The sequence below is a fragment of the Pollachius pollachius genome, assembly GCF_949987615.1.
Source record: "Pollachius pollachius genome assembly, chromosome: 14".
NCBI lineage: Eukaryota > Metazoa > Chordata > Actinopteri > Gadiformes > Gadidae > Pollachius > Pollachius pollachius.
The window spans coordinates 10,641,994-10,660,469 of record NC_136947.1 but is presented as its reverse complement, the minus strand read 5'-3'; the positions used below and the strand labels follow the sequence as shown (position 1 = coordinate 10,660,469).

Below are 18,476 nucleotides of genomic sequence, written 5' to 3'. Positions count from 1 at the left end.
TGTGTGTGTGTGTGTGTGTACACACCAGTAGAAGTCGCATTCCAAAAGGAAAACTAAATTATGTCCAGACAACAGATTACAACATTCATACAGGCGTACACCAAATACCTCGCTAACTACCGCACGCACGCACGCACACACACACACACACACACACACACACACACACACACACACACACACACACACACACACACACACACACACACCACACACACACACACACACACACACACACACACACACAGTGTGTGTTTCTCCAACAGGTCGGACAGGGAGAACGGGTGGAGGGCGGGGCCGCCGCTCCTTGTGTATTAGTACTACCAATGTAATAATACTACCATTGTGCTAGTACTGCCTGTGTAAAAGTAATACCAACGAATAATACTACCATTGTGCTAGTACTACCAGTATAATAATACTACCAGTGTACTAGTACTAACTGTCTACTAGTACTACCTGTGTATTAGAACTTCCAGTGACCTAATACTACCAGTGTACTAGTCATACTGTTCACTTGTACTACGTGTAGTACTGGTAATGTGTCGCTGTGATCAGGTTGATTAGTCTAATGTCGTTACAGTGGACACATTATTTATTAATCTACGGTTTATTTGAATAGGGACGTCTACAGAAACAGACCAGCGTCAGACAGTCATCCAATGTTTGCATCCTAGTGCTTCAGGCCAAAGCTAATTTACGACACTTCCAACAGAACCCAGGCTGATGCCCATCTGTAGTAACACTGTGATGTACATATTTAGTTTGTAAAGTACATACTGTAGCTAGCTAACCTGCCAGAGGAGCTAACATGACACACACTACTGACAATCTCACACACAGCTGTATGTATCGCTGTCTGTCTGTCAGTCTGTCTGTCTGCGTGTACTTACTTGATACCGGGAATATCCAGCATATTTGTGAGGCCCGTCCAGTTTATATCAAGCAACTGAGAGAGAGAGAGAGAGAGAGAGAGAGAGAGAGAGAGAGAGAGAGAGAGAGAGAGAGAGAGAGAGAGAGAGAGAGAGAGAGAGAGAGAGAGAGAAAACCCCCATTAATAACATCATTTAAATACATACGCTAGCATGGAAGCTACAGCGGACGCTAGCATGATGGATTTCACCGGACAGAGAGCTCATGGCTACAGTGGGATGATTGGGTTAGCCTTCTCAGAAGTCCACCTCCATTAGTGAGACGGCTCACATTGGGAGAGCAGCGAGGACCAGCCGGTAATCAGGTTATCTACCTCCACGCCCCTGACAAGTGATTCAATCATAAACCCTCTGTGAAGTAATGGAAGTAACTCAGTCCTGAATGGCTGTGTGTGAGTGGCTGCTCAAGAAGTACGCCCACAACCACATAAGGCCAACCCTGTTGCCAAGATTACCAAAATAATCACACCAAACATGGGGCGAAATTATATCAACATAGCATGCCTGAGTGATGCGTGTGCGCGTGCATTATGAAGCAAAATGTTATCAAAATAGAGATCGAGTTTTCGCGTGTTGGGTGCTTCCTGTAGACTAGCTGGCATCGACCACAAAATCAGAACCCACACACACACACACACACACACACACACACACACACACACACACACACACACACACACACACACACACACACACACACACACACACACACACACAGTGGTTGAGAGTGCGTTTGTTTCGATCTTTGAGCGGCAGATCGATAACTCCGCCTCCTTCCACCGCCCCCCTGTATCTAGATGTATGTTCTAAGGATCTAGATCTTCAAGAGGATCTAGATGTATGGATCTAGATGTTCAAGAGGGTCTAGATGTTCCAGAGGATCTAGATGTATGGATCCAGATGTTCAAGAGGGTCTAGATGTTCCAGAGGATCTAGATGTATGGATCCAGATGTTCAAGAGGGTCTAGATGTTCCAGAGGATCTAGATGTATGGATCCAGATGTTCAAGAGGGTCTAGATGTTCCAAAGGATCTAGATGTATGGATCCAGATGTTCAAGAGGGTCTAGATGTATGGATCTAGATGTTCCAGAGGATCTAGATGTATGGATCTAGATGTATGGATCTAGATGTTCCAGAGGATCTAGATGTATGGATCTAGATGTTCCAGAGGATCTAGATGTATGGATCTAGATGTTCTGAGGATCAGGATGTGTCTCCTTAACCCCTGCGGTGGCCCAGAGGACCAAAGCATCTCACGGAGAACCCCCTCCTTTCTCCGACCCCCTTTAATGATGATGACCTACTTCCTGTATGGAGATAAGAGGGGCGTGCTGGACAGGAAACAGGAAACGGCGGTCAGGGAATAGAGATGGGAGCTGAATCTGGACTGGAGACCAACTGGACTGAAGTAGTCGAAGCAACCTGTCAAGCACTCTGGACATGCCTCCACGAAACCTGTCAATCACTCTAGACACGCCCCCACGGAACCTGTCAATCATTCTGGACACGTCTCCACGGAACCTGTCAATCACTTTGGACACGCCCCCACAGAACCTGTCTATCACTCTACATACGCCACTGAGGAACTGTCACGCAGTCTAGACACACCCCCAAGTCACCCGTCAATCACAGTAGACACGCCCCCCCAAACACTTGTGAGAGGGTGGGGGTCAGAGGTCAGAGGTACTCACGGGTTTCAGAGGGTAGGGGTCAGAGGTTACTCACAGGTTTTAGAGATTAGGGGTCAGAGGTAAATCACAGGTTACAGAGGGTAGGGGTCAGAGGTTAGAGGTTACTCACAGGTTTTTTGAGGAAGAAGACGGACAGCGCTCCAATCAGCGGCATGTCGCCTAGCAACGGCTCCATCACCACCCTGAGGACCCCCTGGAGCTGAAAACACACACACACACACAGTTGAGGTTGTTTGAGGGTGTGGTCTAAGGGGGTGTGGTCTACGGTCAGTGGGTGTTGTGTTATGTACATTTATTACACGGGTCTTCTCAATGCCGTGGAACGCTCCGTTCACTTGCATGGGCTCTTCACAACCTCCGGCGGTGAATTATATTTGATAATTCACCGTTGCTAAGTATAATTGACCGCTGTCAAGGAAAGGACTTTTTGCCTCTAATGACGTCTTTGGTATCACTCCGCAAGTAGTCCGGTAACTTGTCAACCCCAGCGTCTTCGGTTGCTAAGCAACGTCAACGTCTTTGCCAGACTATTTCTCTGCTGATCAACACTACGTATGCTGGTAACAAATAAATTGTAAAAATACACCATGTGAAGTTATTTTTTCGTTTTGGCAAGTAGCCGTGTAATAAGCGGAAAAAAGCCGAAAAAAAGCCCCTTCAGGGCGAAGCAAGACACCTCCGCTGCACGTCGGTGTCTAATGGTCTAATGTGTAGGGGGTGGGGTCTAATATGTAGGGGGTGTGGTTTAATGTGTAGGGGGTGTGGTCTAATGTGTGCGGGGTGTGCAGCATTCCACACCAGCAATAAAGACCCATTCCAAACTAATCGACCCTGAGATACCATCTTGGTTCATTATCTTATTTACTGCCTTCTTTCCCGACAGAAGCAGAACGTTCTGAAAAACCATCCCATCTTCGGTGGAGCCCCCAGATTCCTGGAGGTTTGGCCGGCACAGAGGAGAGAGTGAGTCACCGTCGCAGACGTCTGTCTGCACCACCATATTAGGTTACAGACCAGAGTAATCAAACACAGTCCACCCATCAGCCCAAAGCTAGGAGAAAGACCAGCTCCCTGTCTAACACACCATACCCAGACAAAGACACTAAACACACCATACCCAGACAAAGACACTATAACACTATACCAGATAAAGATATTATAACACCATACCCAGACAAAGACACTATAACACCATACCAGATAAAGACATTATAACACCATACCAGATAAAGACATTATAACACTATACCAGATAAAGACACTAAACACACCATACCAGATAAAGACATTATAACACCATACCAGATAAAGACATTATAACACTATACCAGATAAAGACAATAAAGACACCATACCAGATAAAGACATTATAACACTATACCAGATAAAGACATTATAACACCATACCAGATAAAGACACTAAACACACCATACCAGATAAAGACATTATAACACTATACCAGATAAAGACATTATAATACCATACCAGATAAAGACATTATAACACTATACCAGATAAAGACATTATAACACTATACCAGATAAAGACATTATAACACTATACCAGATAGACATTATAACACTATACCAGATAAAGACATTATAACACTATACCAGATAAAGACATTATAATACTATACCAGATAAAGACATTATAACACTATACCAGATAAAGACATTATAACACTATACCAGATAAAGACATTATAACACCATACCAGATAAAGACATTATAACACTATACCAGATAAAGACATTATAACACTATACCAGATAAAGACATTATAACACTATACCAGATAAAGACATTATAACACTATACCAGATAAAGACCACTAAACCCCGCTGGGTCCTAGAGTGAAGAAGACCTAAGGTCTGGTCCCCAGTGGGGCTCTGATGGTCTGTGAGGACCACCAGGAGAAGACTGATGAAGACTCTGAACAACCAACACAATCCTCCTCCTCCTCCTCCTCCTCCTTTGGGAGGAGACGGCTGAACGGAGACATTTAGGTTTATTAAGATCTATCTTTATCATCTGGCCTGGATAGCATCTAAAATACTTTTCAATTAAACGGTAGGCTCTCTCTCTCCCTCTCCCTCCCTCCCTCTCTCCCTCCCCCTCTCGCCCCTCTCTCTCTCCCTCTCCCTCCCTCCCTCCCTCTCTCCCTCCCCCTCTCGCCCCTCTCTCTCTCCCTCCTTCCCTCCCTCTCTCCCTCCCCCTCTCGCCCCTCTCTCCCTCCCTCTCCCTCCCTCCCTCCTTCCCTCTCTCCCTCCCCCTCTCGCCCCTCTCTCTCTCCCTCTCCCTCCCTCCCTCCCTCTCTCCCTCCCCCTCTCGCCCCTCTCTCTCTCCCTCTCCCTCCCTCCCTCCCTCCCCCTCTCGCCCCTCTCTCTCCTTCTCCTCTCTTCCCCTTTCTCCCTCTCTCCCCCCGCTCCCCCTCTCTCTCCTTCTCCTCTCTTCCCCTTTCTCCCTCTCTCCCCCCTCTCTCTTCCACTCTCTCCCTCTCCCTCAGTTTGATGAATTCAGTAAACATGACCTGATCTTGTGCCAACAGTACAGCAGCAGACCTTTGACCTTTTTATCAGCCCCCTGGGGCTCAGAGCAGCGGCTGTATACTCTTAATGCTATAGCTATTCTAATGTTATGTTACAGCTAGCGGCCATACCGGTATACTCTTAATGCTACAGCTATTCTAATGCTATGATACCATACCTGTATGCTCTTACTGCTATAGCTATGCTAATGCTATGCTACCATACCTGTATGCTCTTAATGCTACAGCTATGCTACCATACCGGTATGCTCTTAATGCTACAGCTACGCTAATGCTAGGCTGCATACCTGTATGCTCTTACTGCTATAGCTATGCCAATGCTATGCTACCATACCGGTATGCTCTTAATACTACAGCTATGCTAATGCTATGCTGTATACCTGTATGCTCTTGATCCCGGCCCGGCAGTAGTACTTCTTGATGTCCACGTCGATCTCCGTGTTCCCCACGAAACTGGAACGACAAACAGACCAACAATGGAACCACAAACAGACTGACAATGGATCAACAAACAGACCAACAATGGAACCACAAACAGACCAACAATGGAACCACGAACAGACCAACAATGCAACCACAAACAGACCAACAATGGAACCACAAACAGACCCACAATGGAAAAGAGCAGCTGGAGCTGCCTGGACGGAAATACATGAAGGTGTGCATACACCTGTGTGTGTGTATATGTGTCAGTGTTGGTGTGTATATGTGTCAGTGTGTATATGTGTTGGTGTGTATATGTGTCGGTGTGTGTGTGTATATGTGTCAGTGTGGGTGTGTATATGCGTCAGTGTGTATATGTGTTGGTGTGTATATGTGTCGGTGTGTGTGTGTATATGCGTCAGTGTGGTTGTGTATATGCGTCAGTGTGGTTGTGTATATGCGTCAGTGTGGGTGTGTATGTGTGTCAGTGTGTGTGTTTATATGTGCGTGCACGTGCGTGCGTGTATGCGTGTGTGCATGCGTGCGTGCTTGTGTGTGCATATGTGTGTATGCGTGTGTGTGTGTCTGTACCTGATCTGCAGGTCCATGATGATCTGCCTCTTGTCCACGTTCTCTGTGTACACCTTCACTCCGTTCACCCTGAGAGCCTGCAGGTCAATAAAGGATCACTCAGTCGATCAGATCAATAACACCAGGAGTTCCCTGTGTTCACCACCGAGCCTTAGAGGTCAGAGGTCAAACATCTTGCTAACGGAGGATCCCAGACAGCCTAGGGGCCCCGAGGAGCGAACCCAGACCCTAAAGGGGCAGTACGAGGCTCAGGAGGTAGAGCGGGTTGGCTGGTAACCGGAAGGTTGCTAGTTCGAGTGTCGAGGTGTCCCTGAGCGAGACGCCTCACCCTGACTGCTCCTGACCAGCTGGCTGTCGCCCTGCGTGGCTGACACCGCCGTCGGTGTGTGAATGTGTACATGAATGGGTGAATGTAAGGCAGTACTGAAAGCGCTTTGAGTGGCCACCGGTTAGAACAGCGCTGTATAAATGCAGTTCTCAGGGGCTTGTCCGGACCGGTTCTATGAGCATCCTTACTGTACCGACAACAATATATTGTTGTTTAACTTTCTTCTTGCTAATGTACTTATTGTAGGTCGCTTTGGATAAAAGCGTCTGCTAAACGCCCTAAAGGAAGATGAGTAGAGGGGGCACAGAACAGCCCCTCAGACTACTGGACCCTGGGGGGACAGTGCCCCCACCGTGCCCCCTGGACGCTGCCAGGAGACCAACATGGAGGAGGGTCCACAGCTAATGTCACGCCCATGCTAGCATTTGTTAACCAAAACCCTGGCTGCTCAGAAGTCACCTGACATGCAAACCAAACACAGACGGACGCACCCCCCCCCCCCCCCCCCCCCCCTACACAACTGGTATCATTTATGGAAATGATGATTGTAATACATCACAAGTATTGGAATGAATCGATTCCAATACTTGTAATCGATTAAAATCTAAATACTGGTAGTGGTAGCTTCTTCTAAGTGGACATATGGAAGATCTCCAATCCGTCTCTTTGGCGACACTGATGGTGGTAAGCGGTCGTGGTTTGTAGCTTGCGGGTTTTAGCTATGGCGGGCTAGCGGTAGAGCCGTTAGCTATGCCGGGCTAGCGGTATGGCGGGCTAGTGGTAGCTCTGTTAGCTGTGGCGTGCTAGCGGTAGGGCTGTTAGCGGTAGCTACCTTGTCCCCCAGGTCGATCTTGGTGAAGCAGAAGGAGCTGAGGTGGGGGTTAGCGCTCTGCACTGCCGGCTCGATCGTCTCCCGGAACAGCTTGTCCACAAACTGACAGATGAACGGCCACATTTGCTTCACCGTCTGTGCAGGGGGGGAAGAGAGAGAGAGAGGGAGAGAGACAGAGAGAGAGAAGTAAAGAACGACTAGTTCAACTGATATATTGATTTGTAATAAATCGACTGGGTTCGGGCCAGAGGAGAAGTCGGTGGAGTCAGGTAGTTTGTGTTGGTATGGGCGGGCTTTAACGAGGCAGTGGGAGGGATTGTGTGGATTGGGAGGGTGTGGTTTTGGAGGTAAGGTGGGTGTGGGCAGGGTTTGAACATAAAGTGGGAGGAGTTGTGTAGGATAGGTGGGTGGGTGTTTAACATAAAGTGGGAGTGGTTTTGTAGGCTGGATGGATGTGGGCGTGGTTTGAAGTTAAAGTGGGAGGGGTTCTGTAGGATGGGTGGGTGTGGGCGTCGCGAGAGGAAGTAGGAGGGGCTTCTGTGAGTTGAGTACCTTGTTCAGCCACTCCACCCGCTCCACGTCTGGGAAATGGACCTGGAGGAAGAAGACAGGAGGAGGTGAACAAACATCAACACGTAAACATGTTAACAGTAGAGCCCGGCCGATATATCGGCCCGCCGACCGATATTAGGCATTTTCCAAACTATTATTGTGGTTATTGTGTTTTTGTTCAAAGGACTTTGAGTTTCATATCTTAAGTTTGTATTTTTATGCATTTTATTTATCAGAACTTTAATAAATTTTGATTTTGACGATAAAACAAAGTTTATTTTTAAAATAATTACCTTATTATTTTAGAGAGGACTCATGAATAACTACAAATAGCCAATGTTAGGGAAATCTCTTTATGTTTTGTTATGTGTTTCTGGAATTTCTTTTTTAAATATATATTAGCCGATGTATCAGATTTTTAAATCACCAAGAACTTGTATCGGTATCGGCCTTAAAAATCCTTATTGATCGAGCTCTAGTAAACAGTTTAACCACGTTAAAGTGTTAACACGTTAACACTTTAACCACGTTAACCACCGGGGCTTGACTTTCTTCTCTTGGTTGGTTTAGTTTCCTTCAGCGCAAACAGGAAACAGGAAACTGTACCCACAGCTACAGGACTTCCATAAGCTAGCTACTCTCTAGTCATTTAACAGACATTAAGGAGCAGGTAGGGGTTAGACAGTAAGACAGGTCATTAAGGAGCAGGTAGGGGTTAGACAGTACAGAGACAGGTCATTAAGGAGCAGGTAGGGGTTAGACAGTACAGAGACAGGTCATTAAGGAGCAGGTAGGGGTTAGACAGTACAGAGACAGGTCCTTAAGGAGCAGGTAGGGGTTAGACAGTACAGAGACAGGTCATTAAGGAGCAGGTAGGGGTTAGACAGTACAGAGACAGGTCATTAAGGAGCAGGTAGGTGTCAGGTCACAGGAGGCCTACAGGTAGACAGGACATTGGGTATCGAACCCAGACCCCTTCAGCTGGGAACTGAGAAGATCTTAATGGGTTGATCAGCATGGTCTACTGACGATCCTGTCTCACTGAAACCCCCCCGTCTCACTGAAACCCACCCGTCTCACTGAAGCCCACCAGTCTTACAGCCCTTGTCAACCATCACCACAACATGGACCCGACTCAGGGGATGAGGTCAGAACTAGAGCAGGAGGAGGTACCGTCTGACCCTGATGAGGACACCGGCCTGCAGAACGCATCAGATCTCCCTCACTCTCCCCCACAGAGAACTGCACACCGGATGCTGCTTCCATTCCGGTTCCACTGACCAGTCCACAACCGTACAACCATTCAAACTATTTCTGCAGAACCGGCCCTCTAGAGTTCTACGTGGACGAGGACCTCTTCTGGGGGGCCGTGCTGGGGCTGATGGGGAAAGAGAGTAGCTGTTGTGGACCGCGTCCGAGCGGACCCTCATGTCTAGAACCTCAAGCCAGAGGAACGGGCGGCTTCAAGCGCTCAGAAGAATATCTGAAGGGGGCCGGACTCACAGAGGGATTGGTGATGAGATGTTGTTCAGACTCACAGAGGGATTGGTGATGAGATGTTGTTCAGACTCACAGAGGGATTGGTGATGAGATGTTGTTCAGACTCACAGAGGGATTGGTGATGAGATGTTGTTCAGACTCACAGAGGGATTGGTGATGAGATGTTGTTCAGACTCACAGAGGGATTGGTGATGAGATGTTGTTCAGACTCACAGAGGGATTGGTGATGAGATGTTGTTCAGACTCACAGAGGGTTTGGTGATAGGATGTTGTTCAGAGGGTTTGGTGATGGGATGTTGTTCAGAGGAAGAGAGGGTTTGGTGAAGTGATGTTGTTTTATGTAGAGAGACAGCAGAGCTCTGGCAGCTGTGGTCTATACTCAGAGGGTGTTCAACCAATCACAGCAGACCAAGACTGAGCTGACAGGAAGCAGGAAGGGAGGTGGATGTGCTGGTTGGTGTGCGGAGGGTAAAACAGTGAGTCAGTAGAATACTATGACTCAGCATCGAACCAGTGCCTTGTAGGGAAGACGAGGAACACACACACACACAAACACACAGAGAGTGACAGAAAGAGAGAGAGAGTGACAGAGAGACAGAGGGAGATATTTAGGTAAAAGCTTCCTTAGCTAAATCTCTCTGTCTGTGTGTGTGTTTTCTGGATTAACAGATCCCTTATGGATGGCTGGTCACCCTCTGGAGTATCCCAGAGGGGGGGCACACATCCAACCCGCTCCTAACCCTGTAACCCTAACCATAACCTACCCTGTAAACCCTAACCCTGATGTTTCTTGTTCCCGGCGCTCGGTGAAGTCAGAGAAAGGAACAAAAGCACTTTTGGTTTCTGCACACAGAGCTGTCCCTCATCGACCCCTCGAGGGGACCACGCCCCCAGTAGTGCTCACACCTTTAGAACTTCAGAGAGAGCATGACACACATACACAAGTCATGTGAGGACAGGGGGAAAGAGAGGGAGAGGGGGAAGAGAGAGAAAGAGAGAAGAGAGAGAGAGAGAGGAGAGAGAGAGATAGAGGGGGAGAGAGAGAGAGGGGGAGAGGGAGAGAGAGAGGGAGAGCGAGAGAGAGAGGGAGAGGGGGGAGACAGAGGGAGAGAGAGGGGGAAATAGTATGAGAATGAGGGAGAGAGCAAAAAAAGAAGGAGGGAGAAAAACAATAAGAGAGATAATACTCGATCTAAGAGAAAGAAAACAAGAGAGATAGGGAGAGAGTAAAAATGTATGAGTCAGAGAGAGCGAGAGAGAGTGAGAGTCTGTGTAGTATGCAGGTTTTCACGAGCACACCTGAGTGCAAATCTCCAGACTCTAACAGTCTGCCGGGTGTCGTGTTACAGACCTCTTAGTCTACTGGAGGTTGAGGTGTTTTTTAAAGGTTTAAAGTAGGCCGCGTCGTAGGGGGCTTCCCGTCACTCACTGACAAAACGTTTCCTGAAGCCTAATCTTTGTTCTGCTCCGATGCTCCCAGGCCGGTTAATAACCTGGGGTCACCTGACGTGACCCGACCAATCAGAGGCCCCGGGCTCACCAAACCAGGAAGCACCCGCCGAACCAGATCATGACGAGAGAGAACCAAACAGAAGCCTCACCCTGCTCTCCCTCGGCCGGCTGCCAACCTGCGCACCCAGCCTCACTCCTGGGGCGGCCGACCGTCACGCTGGATGGAGGTATTTACTCCTCCAGAGACCTCTAGGGAGGTCAGAGACAGGTCACCAAGGAGCAGGGGTCAGAGGTCAGCGAGCTCCACGAGGCCTACAGGTAGGCCAGACATCGGGGATCAGACCCAGAACCCAGTGTTCTGATCTCAGGGGTCTGTTGTTGAGGGCTGACAGACACTGGTCTGGTCGACTCCAAACCAATCATGGAGCGATTCAATCATTTACATTCAGGGCGTTTATCAGACGCTATTATCCAAAGCGACTTACAATAAGTCCATTTGTCAGAAGAAAGAGAAACAACAATATATCGCTGTCGGTTCAGTAAGGATGTTCATAGAACCAAGTGCCAAGCACTAACAATCACTAGGTTAACCCATTCCCCGTATGCAATAAAGATAGCTAGGATAAGATGCTACACAATGCTAAGTACTAAAGATAGCTAGGATACGATGCTACACAATGCTAAGGACTGTTTTCAATCAACGAGGGGATTAGCAGGTTCAACACTAGGCTACCGTCCTGGCCCGCCCCCGTCCTGTCAATCATCCTATCGTAACACGGGTTCCCGTGCTGCGGCCTTCTCTACTTGTTACGACGGGGTGGATGATGGGGGGGTTGCTATGCGGACATCTCGGACCATCGTCAAGCCCGGGCACGGTTGTCATAGCAAATAGGGGGGGGGGCGCGGCTCCCGGGTTCTTTAGGGAGGGGAAGCCTGTGCCCTCCCTCGCGGGACGTGGAGGTAAAAGCAGCGTCTCCATCTTGGAAGCTTCTCCCTCTGAAGCAACAGTGACAACGTCTCATGGCTCAGTCTGAGCTGAGGCTCCCCGGGAGGTGGGCGTCTCACTGTGACCGTGACGAGATTAACAAGAGGCCCCGTCTGACGAGATCACCACCACCACCACAGCGACCCCACGCCAGAGCACCACATCCCGTCTCCCGCTCACCACCGCTGACCTCTGACCTCTGAGTCACTGGGTCATCCCGTTAGTCTCGTAAGGCCTCTGAACCAAACGTTATCAGCTCCTCTGCTGCCCCCCCGAGAGAGCTCAACGACCTCTGGAGCTTTACCCCCTCCTGTCATCCTCCTCCTCTGTCACCTCCTCCTCCTCCACCTCCTCCTCCTCCTCCACCTACTCCTTCAACTCTTCCTCTACCTTCATGACCTCCTCCTCCTCCTTCTCCATAAACCCTCCTCCTCCTCCTCCCCCCCCCTCCTCCGCCTCCTCCTCGTTCTCTTTCTCCATCAACTCCTCCTCCTGATTTCAACAGGAGGAGGAGGAGGAGGGGGAGGAGAACTAGGAGGAACAAGCAAGTATTTGCGAGGAGAAGACAGTAGGGTGTTGAACCAGCAACCCTCTGAGGATCAATTACAGCTAGAGTGAGTTTCCAACGAGTTTCAACCGACAGCTGAGGAGGTCTGGGGGACAGGGGTCAAGAGGTCACGCCCAGGGTGAGGGGGGAATCAAACAGTGATCCCGATGTTCACTGAAACCTTATCCATCCTACTGAACTATGTCCTGAATGCACGCACACACACACACACACACACACACACGTCTAGCTTGTGGTAGCCAGGTGTTAGCAGCCCACCACAGCTAGGCTAACCTTCACACGCCAGTCGTTCTGTTTTCCTGAAACTATGAAACTCCGACGTTGACCACGCTGTCTGCTGCTGTCGTAAGATTCTTCAAAATAAGGGCAGGAAGCTGTCAGAGACATCGTGTTTAGATGTTATTAATACAAACCATGAAACATGATATACAGTGGATGAGCCAACTGTAACGGATATATATATGATACATGCCACACTGCGAAATAGTCTAACTGTAACTGATAAATATGATACCTGCTGTTCAGTGAATGAGCTAACTGTAACTTTCTTTAACTTTCTGGTTTGTTTCATGACGTTTGTGTTCCAGAATATATTTCAGGCGAGACGACTCGTCTGTTGACTATTCCGATTATCAACTGCACAAGAACAGCAAACAGTAAACGTAAACCGTGAACCGTGACACCACTCTGCTGCAGAGCTCTGGGGCTGCGGGCGGAGGCCCACCGGCCTGTGTACTGAGAGAGGTCAACCTTCCAGAGCATTCCTCCTCTACCTTATCAGGAGCCCCCACTCCCAGAGACACAGCCACGGAACGCTGCCTCCTACAGCCCTGACCCCCCGCTGGGGAGACTGTCAGCCAGGCTGGGGGAGAACTGACCCCCCGCTGGGGGAGACTTGACCCCCAGCTGGGGGAGACCTGACCCCCCGCTGGGGAGACCTGACCCCCTGCTGGGGGAGACCTGACCCCCCCGCTAGGGAGACTGTCAGCCAGGCTGGGGGAGACCTGACCCCCACTGGGGGAGACCCTCAGCCAGGCTGGGGGAGACCCTCAGGCTGGAGGATCAAGGTTAAGGTGCTTAAATTAATGGAACAATGAATAGGGAGGAAGAGGGAACTAATGAAGAGAGTCTTTAGTCACGCTTTCACCACCAGAGACACTCAGTGAAGTACAGAGACAGGTCATTAAGGAGCAGGTAGGGGTTAGACAGTACAGAGACAGGTCATTAAGGAGCAGGTAGGGGTTAGACAGTACAGAGACGGGTCATTAAGGAGCAGGTAGGGGTTAGACAGTATAGAGACAGGTCATTAAGGAGCAGGTAGGGGTTAGACAGTACAGAGACAGGTCATTAAGGAGCAGGTAGGGGTTAGACAGTACATAGACAGGTCATTAAGGAGCAGGTAGGGGTTAGACAGTACACAGACGGGTCATTAATGAGCATGGAGGGGTTAGACACTACAGAGACAGGTCATTAAGGAGCAGGTAGGGGTTAGAGGTAAAATTGCCGTAGGAGGCAGGCTCAGACTACCAGACGTCAGACTATCAACGTTTAGCAGTTGGCCGCCCTCAAAGGAGTCTTACCCAGGGAGGGAGGTCTGCGGTGGGCAGCCGAGTGCGTTTCTCCACCGCCTCCTCCGGCTGCAGGAAGGCCAGCGCTCGGTTAATCCGGTAGTTCTTCATCCCATGGTTCTTCCTCCACCAGAAGAACGCGGCGAGTCCTACCAGAACCCAGCTAAAACTGAACTCCAGGTACCCCAGCACGTAGATGGGGAAGATGAGGAGAAACGTCCGTCCGAAGTTAGTCCACATCTGGGAGACTTCCATCAGCGACGATTGGGGCTCGTCGTCCATGTCCAAGGGGGCCGGCGGAACCAGCGGGCTGCCCGGGGGCTGGGGTCCCCTACCCGGGGGGCCGGTGGACCCTGGCGCTTCAGTCCTGCTCATTTCCGCTGTCAACAACTTCTGAAAACAACATCAACACCAGCGAGTTAAAAACCGCAGCGAGTTTTGAAGTTCGTGTTTTTGAACTTGTATTTGTGGACCGTGAGACCAGTTTGGGTCTGTCCCGTGTTAGTATGTCCCGGGTAAGCCTGTCCCGGGTTAGTTCAGGGTTTAGTCAACTCCGCGGAGGGATTGAATGATTCAACCCCCGCGGCGGACGCTCCGCGGGCCGTCAGTCGTCGACTCCCCGCGGACTCCGGCTGCTCTCCCGGTCAAAGCCCAACTAATAACCCAACTTATCCGCCCGCTCCCCGGCAAAAGACGACGACAAGCCGCTCACCCGAATCCGTCTGCTGCCACGTCCTCTGCGGAAGACCAATCACCGTCCCGTCCTCTGCATTACCCCGACCGCTGCTCTCTTCCTCCGGGAGTCTGCCTGGCTGTGAGCTGCTCCGCCCGCCTGACACGCACTCAGCGGGGCGGCGGAAGGCGCAGAGGACCGGCCCCCTCCAGGCTCCTCCGGCCCACAGGAAACAGTCATCGCCGAGGAAGAGGTCAACTTACTGGGGAGGGCTCCAGGCGCCCCCCGGTGGCGAAAAGCATCGTATCTCTAGTTAGATGTATGAATCTAGACAGACGACAGAATAATACAATAGAATATAAAAGGACACGATAAAGTTTGCTTCAAATAAAAAAAATAATCAAATACAATTGAATCAAATATAGCAAAACAAAAACATAGGAAAGAGTAGAATAGAGTAGGACACAACACAATAATAAAATGACTATACTTCTACTAATTTAACCACTACTACTACTACTACTACTACTACTACTACTACTACTACTACTACTACTACTAATACTATACTACTATAGTCAGCACTCGAGTTGAGGGGGGGTGGCATCCCCCTTTGGAATTAAAATGATCAAAATCATCCCCCTTCTGAAACCCCCTTCCCATCCCCTGTTATTTTATCAATTAATGTGGAAATATTACCGCTATTTCATTATAGTGGTTTCCTTTTTCAATTCGGCGCAACGTTACTTTTCCCAGGGACAGATTTGACAGCGACACTGCATTCTCGGGCAGTATGCTATTACGCAAGCACGCAGGCACGCTTGCTGCGCGCCTGCGTACTTGCGCAATAGTGCCTTCACGACCTCTCATTCCACACCGTACGAGACAGACACTGGTGGCGTGAAGCTGTCTCTGCATCTCAGACATCACTTCCGCAGACAACTCTGTCCCCCTTTCTCCCTTTCATTCCAACCCGTGAGCAACGCTAGTCTCCCTTCTCTGCCGAATGCATTTTTGAAAAAAAAAAATAAGAATCAGTTTTTAAAATCCTTAAATGTGATGCATGCCTCGAATCGTGTGATGCGTCCAATGAGCTGCGTTTTTGGGGATAAAATATATAATAATATAATAATAATGCTAATAATAGTACTAATAATTGTCACACCGTTGGTCTCCCACCATATGCGCTGTTATCAGCACAAATGATCTGTCCCTAAAAGTTAAAATCCACCATCCCCCCTGGCTTTTTTTTACAACTCGACCGCTGACTATAGTACTTCTATAACTACTACTATAACTACTACTACTATACTACTACTTATATACTACTACCACTGCTACTACTACTACTACTATATCTACTACTACTTCTGCTATAACTACTACTACTATTATACTACTACTACTTTAACTACTCCTACTACTACTATAACTACTACTACTACTACTACTACTATATCTACTGCTACTATCCTACAACTATTTCTACTACTATAACTACTTCTACTACTACTACTATAACTACTACTACTATACTATTACTACTACTATGATTATAACTACTACTACTATATTACTACTGCTACTACTACTAAAAGTACTACTATACTACGACTACTATATTACTACTGCTACTACTACTAAAAGTACTACTACTACTATACTACTATATCTACTACTATACTACTACTACTTTAACTACTGCTACTACTACCATAACTACTACTACTACTACTACTACGCTACTACTATATCTACTACTACTATACTACAACTCAACCCAGTCTCACGGAAATACGTGACACTGTCACGTCATTTAATCTAATTCATTCGTGATCTGGGACACGTCATTTAAATTTTTTTGTGCCAAAAGCACAAATTTCAAACTCATTCTAATAAGAAGAGATGAAGCAGCTACCTTTTTTTCCCGTCGCAGAAACCCTGAATTGACACAATTTCTCAGAATCAAAGGTTAAAGTAGAAACGGGTGGCCAAAACGTTGGACGGTAGTAATCATATTTTACCGCCAGAGGGCATTGTTAACTTAGAATTACTAAAAGACAGACATAAAAGTGTGTGTGTGTGTGTGTGTGTGTGTGTGTGTGTGTGTGTGTGTGTGTGTGTGTGTGTGTGTGTGTGTGTGTGTGTGTGTGTGTGTGTGTGTGTGTGTGTGTGTGTGTGTGTGTGTGTGTGTGTGTGTGTGTGTATGTGTGTGTTTTTCTCCTGTGTCTGACCAGTGAATCCTCGGTCTGTCCCGGTCCTGCTGCTGCGTCTGAACGTGATGCCTGATAGAAGGACTGGTTGATTGTATGATGGCTGATTGGTTGATTGGTTGTGGGTGAGTGTGGTCTCTGTTAATTGGTTAACCAACAGCAACGCAAACCAGTGGGCGGCTGGGTGGGAGGTGTGCGTTAAACGTCGCCTACCTGTGGAGGGTGTTGGTCTTTTAACTCTCATTTCTAAAGATCGGTTATAGTTCTATTTTCCTATAAAGATTTCCGACACGTGTCTGGTATGAATTAAAAAACTAACATGGACCTCCAGTTTGAAGATCAACCGGAAGTTTAACTCACCGCGGTTCACCTCATCGTCCAGCGCATCAAAACCAACCAGAGCCGGGGAGCCGCAGGAGACTTCATTACTGCTGCTGAAATATTAAAAAATAAAATACTAAATGATGACATCCATAAAACATGCAATCTTTTCACAATAAGGGCCCCGTGCCCCTTGTTTCATGGCCGTGTCACTGGGTAATTACCTCGTCCCGGTATACCGTGTTCCTCTGCTCAGGACCGGCTGGTTCCGGAGCTCATGTTCATCCCAGAGAGCTGCTTTATCAGACAGATCCATGATTTATGCCCAGATCCCCTGGGGAGGGTCTGAGCATAAATCATGGATCTGTTTGTGTTGCGCCCGCACCCTGGACTTTCAGAGCGCTTCAGAGAGCCCCAAACCGAGGCGGGGCCCCGGCCAGATTACATGTTCAGACGAATCCTCAGTTTCTGCTATTTTCTGTCACGTTCAAACGTGACGTTTTCTGCCCGTTATTCTTCTATTCGTTGTACTTCGGGTTCAGATAAGAGCTGGGGACCGGATGTTGTACTTGACCACTTTCTGCCTGGTTCCAGACGTACACCAGGGTAGGCCTACCTGAGAGCAGGACACAAGGGAATGGAGCGCTCTCTCTCTCTCTCTCTCTCTCTCTCTCTCTCTCTCTCTCTCTCTCTCTCTCTCTCTCTTGTCTTACCCTCATTAAAAGTGAATTTATTACCATGATAAAATCCTGTTTATTTGGCCAAAGTAGTTAAAATCAATATATGTTTATTAAATATACTATTTAAATGAAAGTAAAATGTGTGTGTGTGTGTGTGTGTGTGTGTGTGTGTGTGTGTGTGTGTGTGTGTGTGTGTGTGTGTGTGTACGCGCGCGCGTGTGTGTGTGTGTCAGTAGTGGGCGTAACACCACATCATGGGTTCAGATTCCTCGACATCATGTTCCGGCAGCTCAACGTCCCCGCGCGCTTCTCCTGGAGGTCCGTCTGAGGAGGCTGCGCGCGCACCACACGGTTCAACTTGTCGTCAGAAACGACCGCGATGACGATGATGATGATGATGACAATGATGAAGATGACCGTCGAAGCTGCGGGTTCGTGAGCGGAACGTCGTCGGACCCAGACGGAGCCACGCGCCTCTTCCTGTGGATGACGGATTGCTCAGCGGTCAGGGCAGTCCCCCCGCGGACCCTCAACCCTCCACCTCCCCGCCTCACCCCTCCTCACCCCACCTCACCCCGCCTCACCCCGCGGACCGCTGACCGAGGAGCGGAGAC

At 48.7% G+C, this 18,476-nt stretch overlaps 1 protein-coding gene across 1 annotated transcript in view; it reads right to left on the bottom strand.

The window, feature by feature from the left end:
• Nucleotides 1–14,860, bottom strand: part of esyt2a (extended synaptotagmin-like protein 2a) — a 31,447-nt gene extending 16,587 nt beyond the window's left edge. Inside the window, 8 exon segments of the mRNA XM_079751364.1 lie at nt 894–949; nt 2,734–2,823; nt 5,557–5,629; nt 6,191–6,267; nt 7,351–7,485; nt 7,903–7,944; nt 13,988–14,368; nt 14,688–14,860. Of these exon segments, the coding sequence (XP_079607490.1) occupies nt 894–949; nt 2,734–2,823; nt 5,557–5,629; nt 6,191–6,267; nt 7,351–7,485; nt 7,903–7,944; nt 13,988–14,350 (836 nt within the window). The 5' untranslated portion in view covers nt 14,351–14,368; nt 14,688–14,860.
• Nucleotides 14,861–18,476: the final 3,616 nt, after the last annotated feature.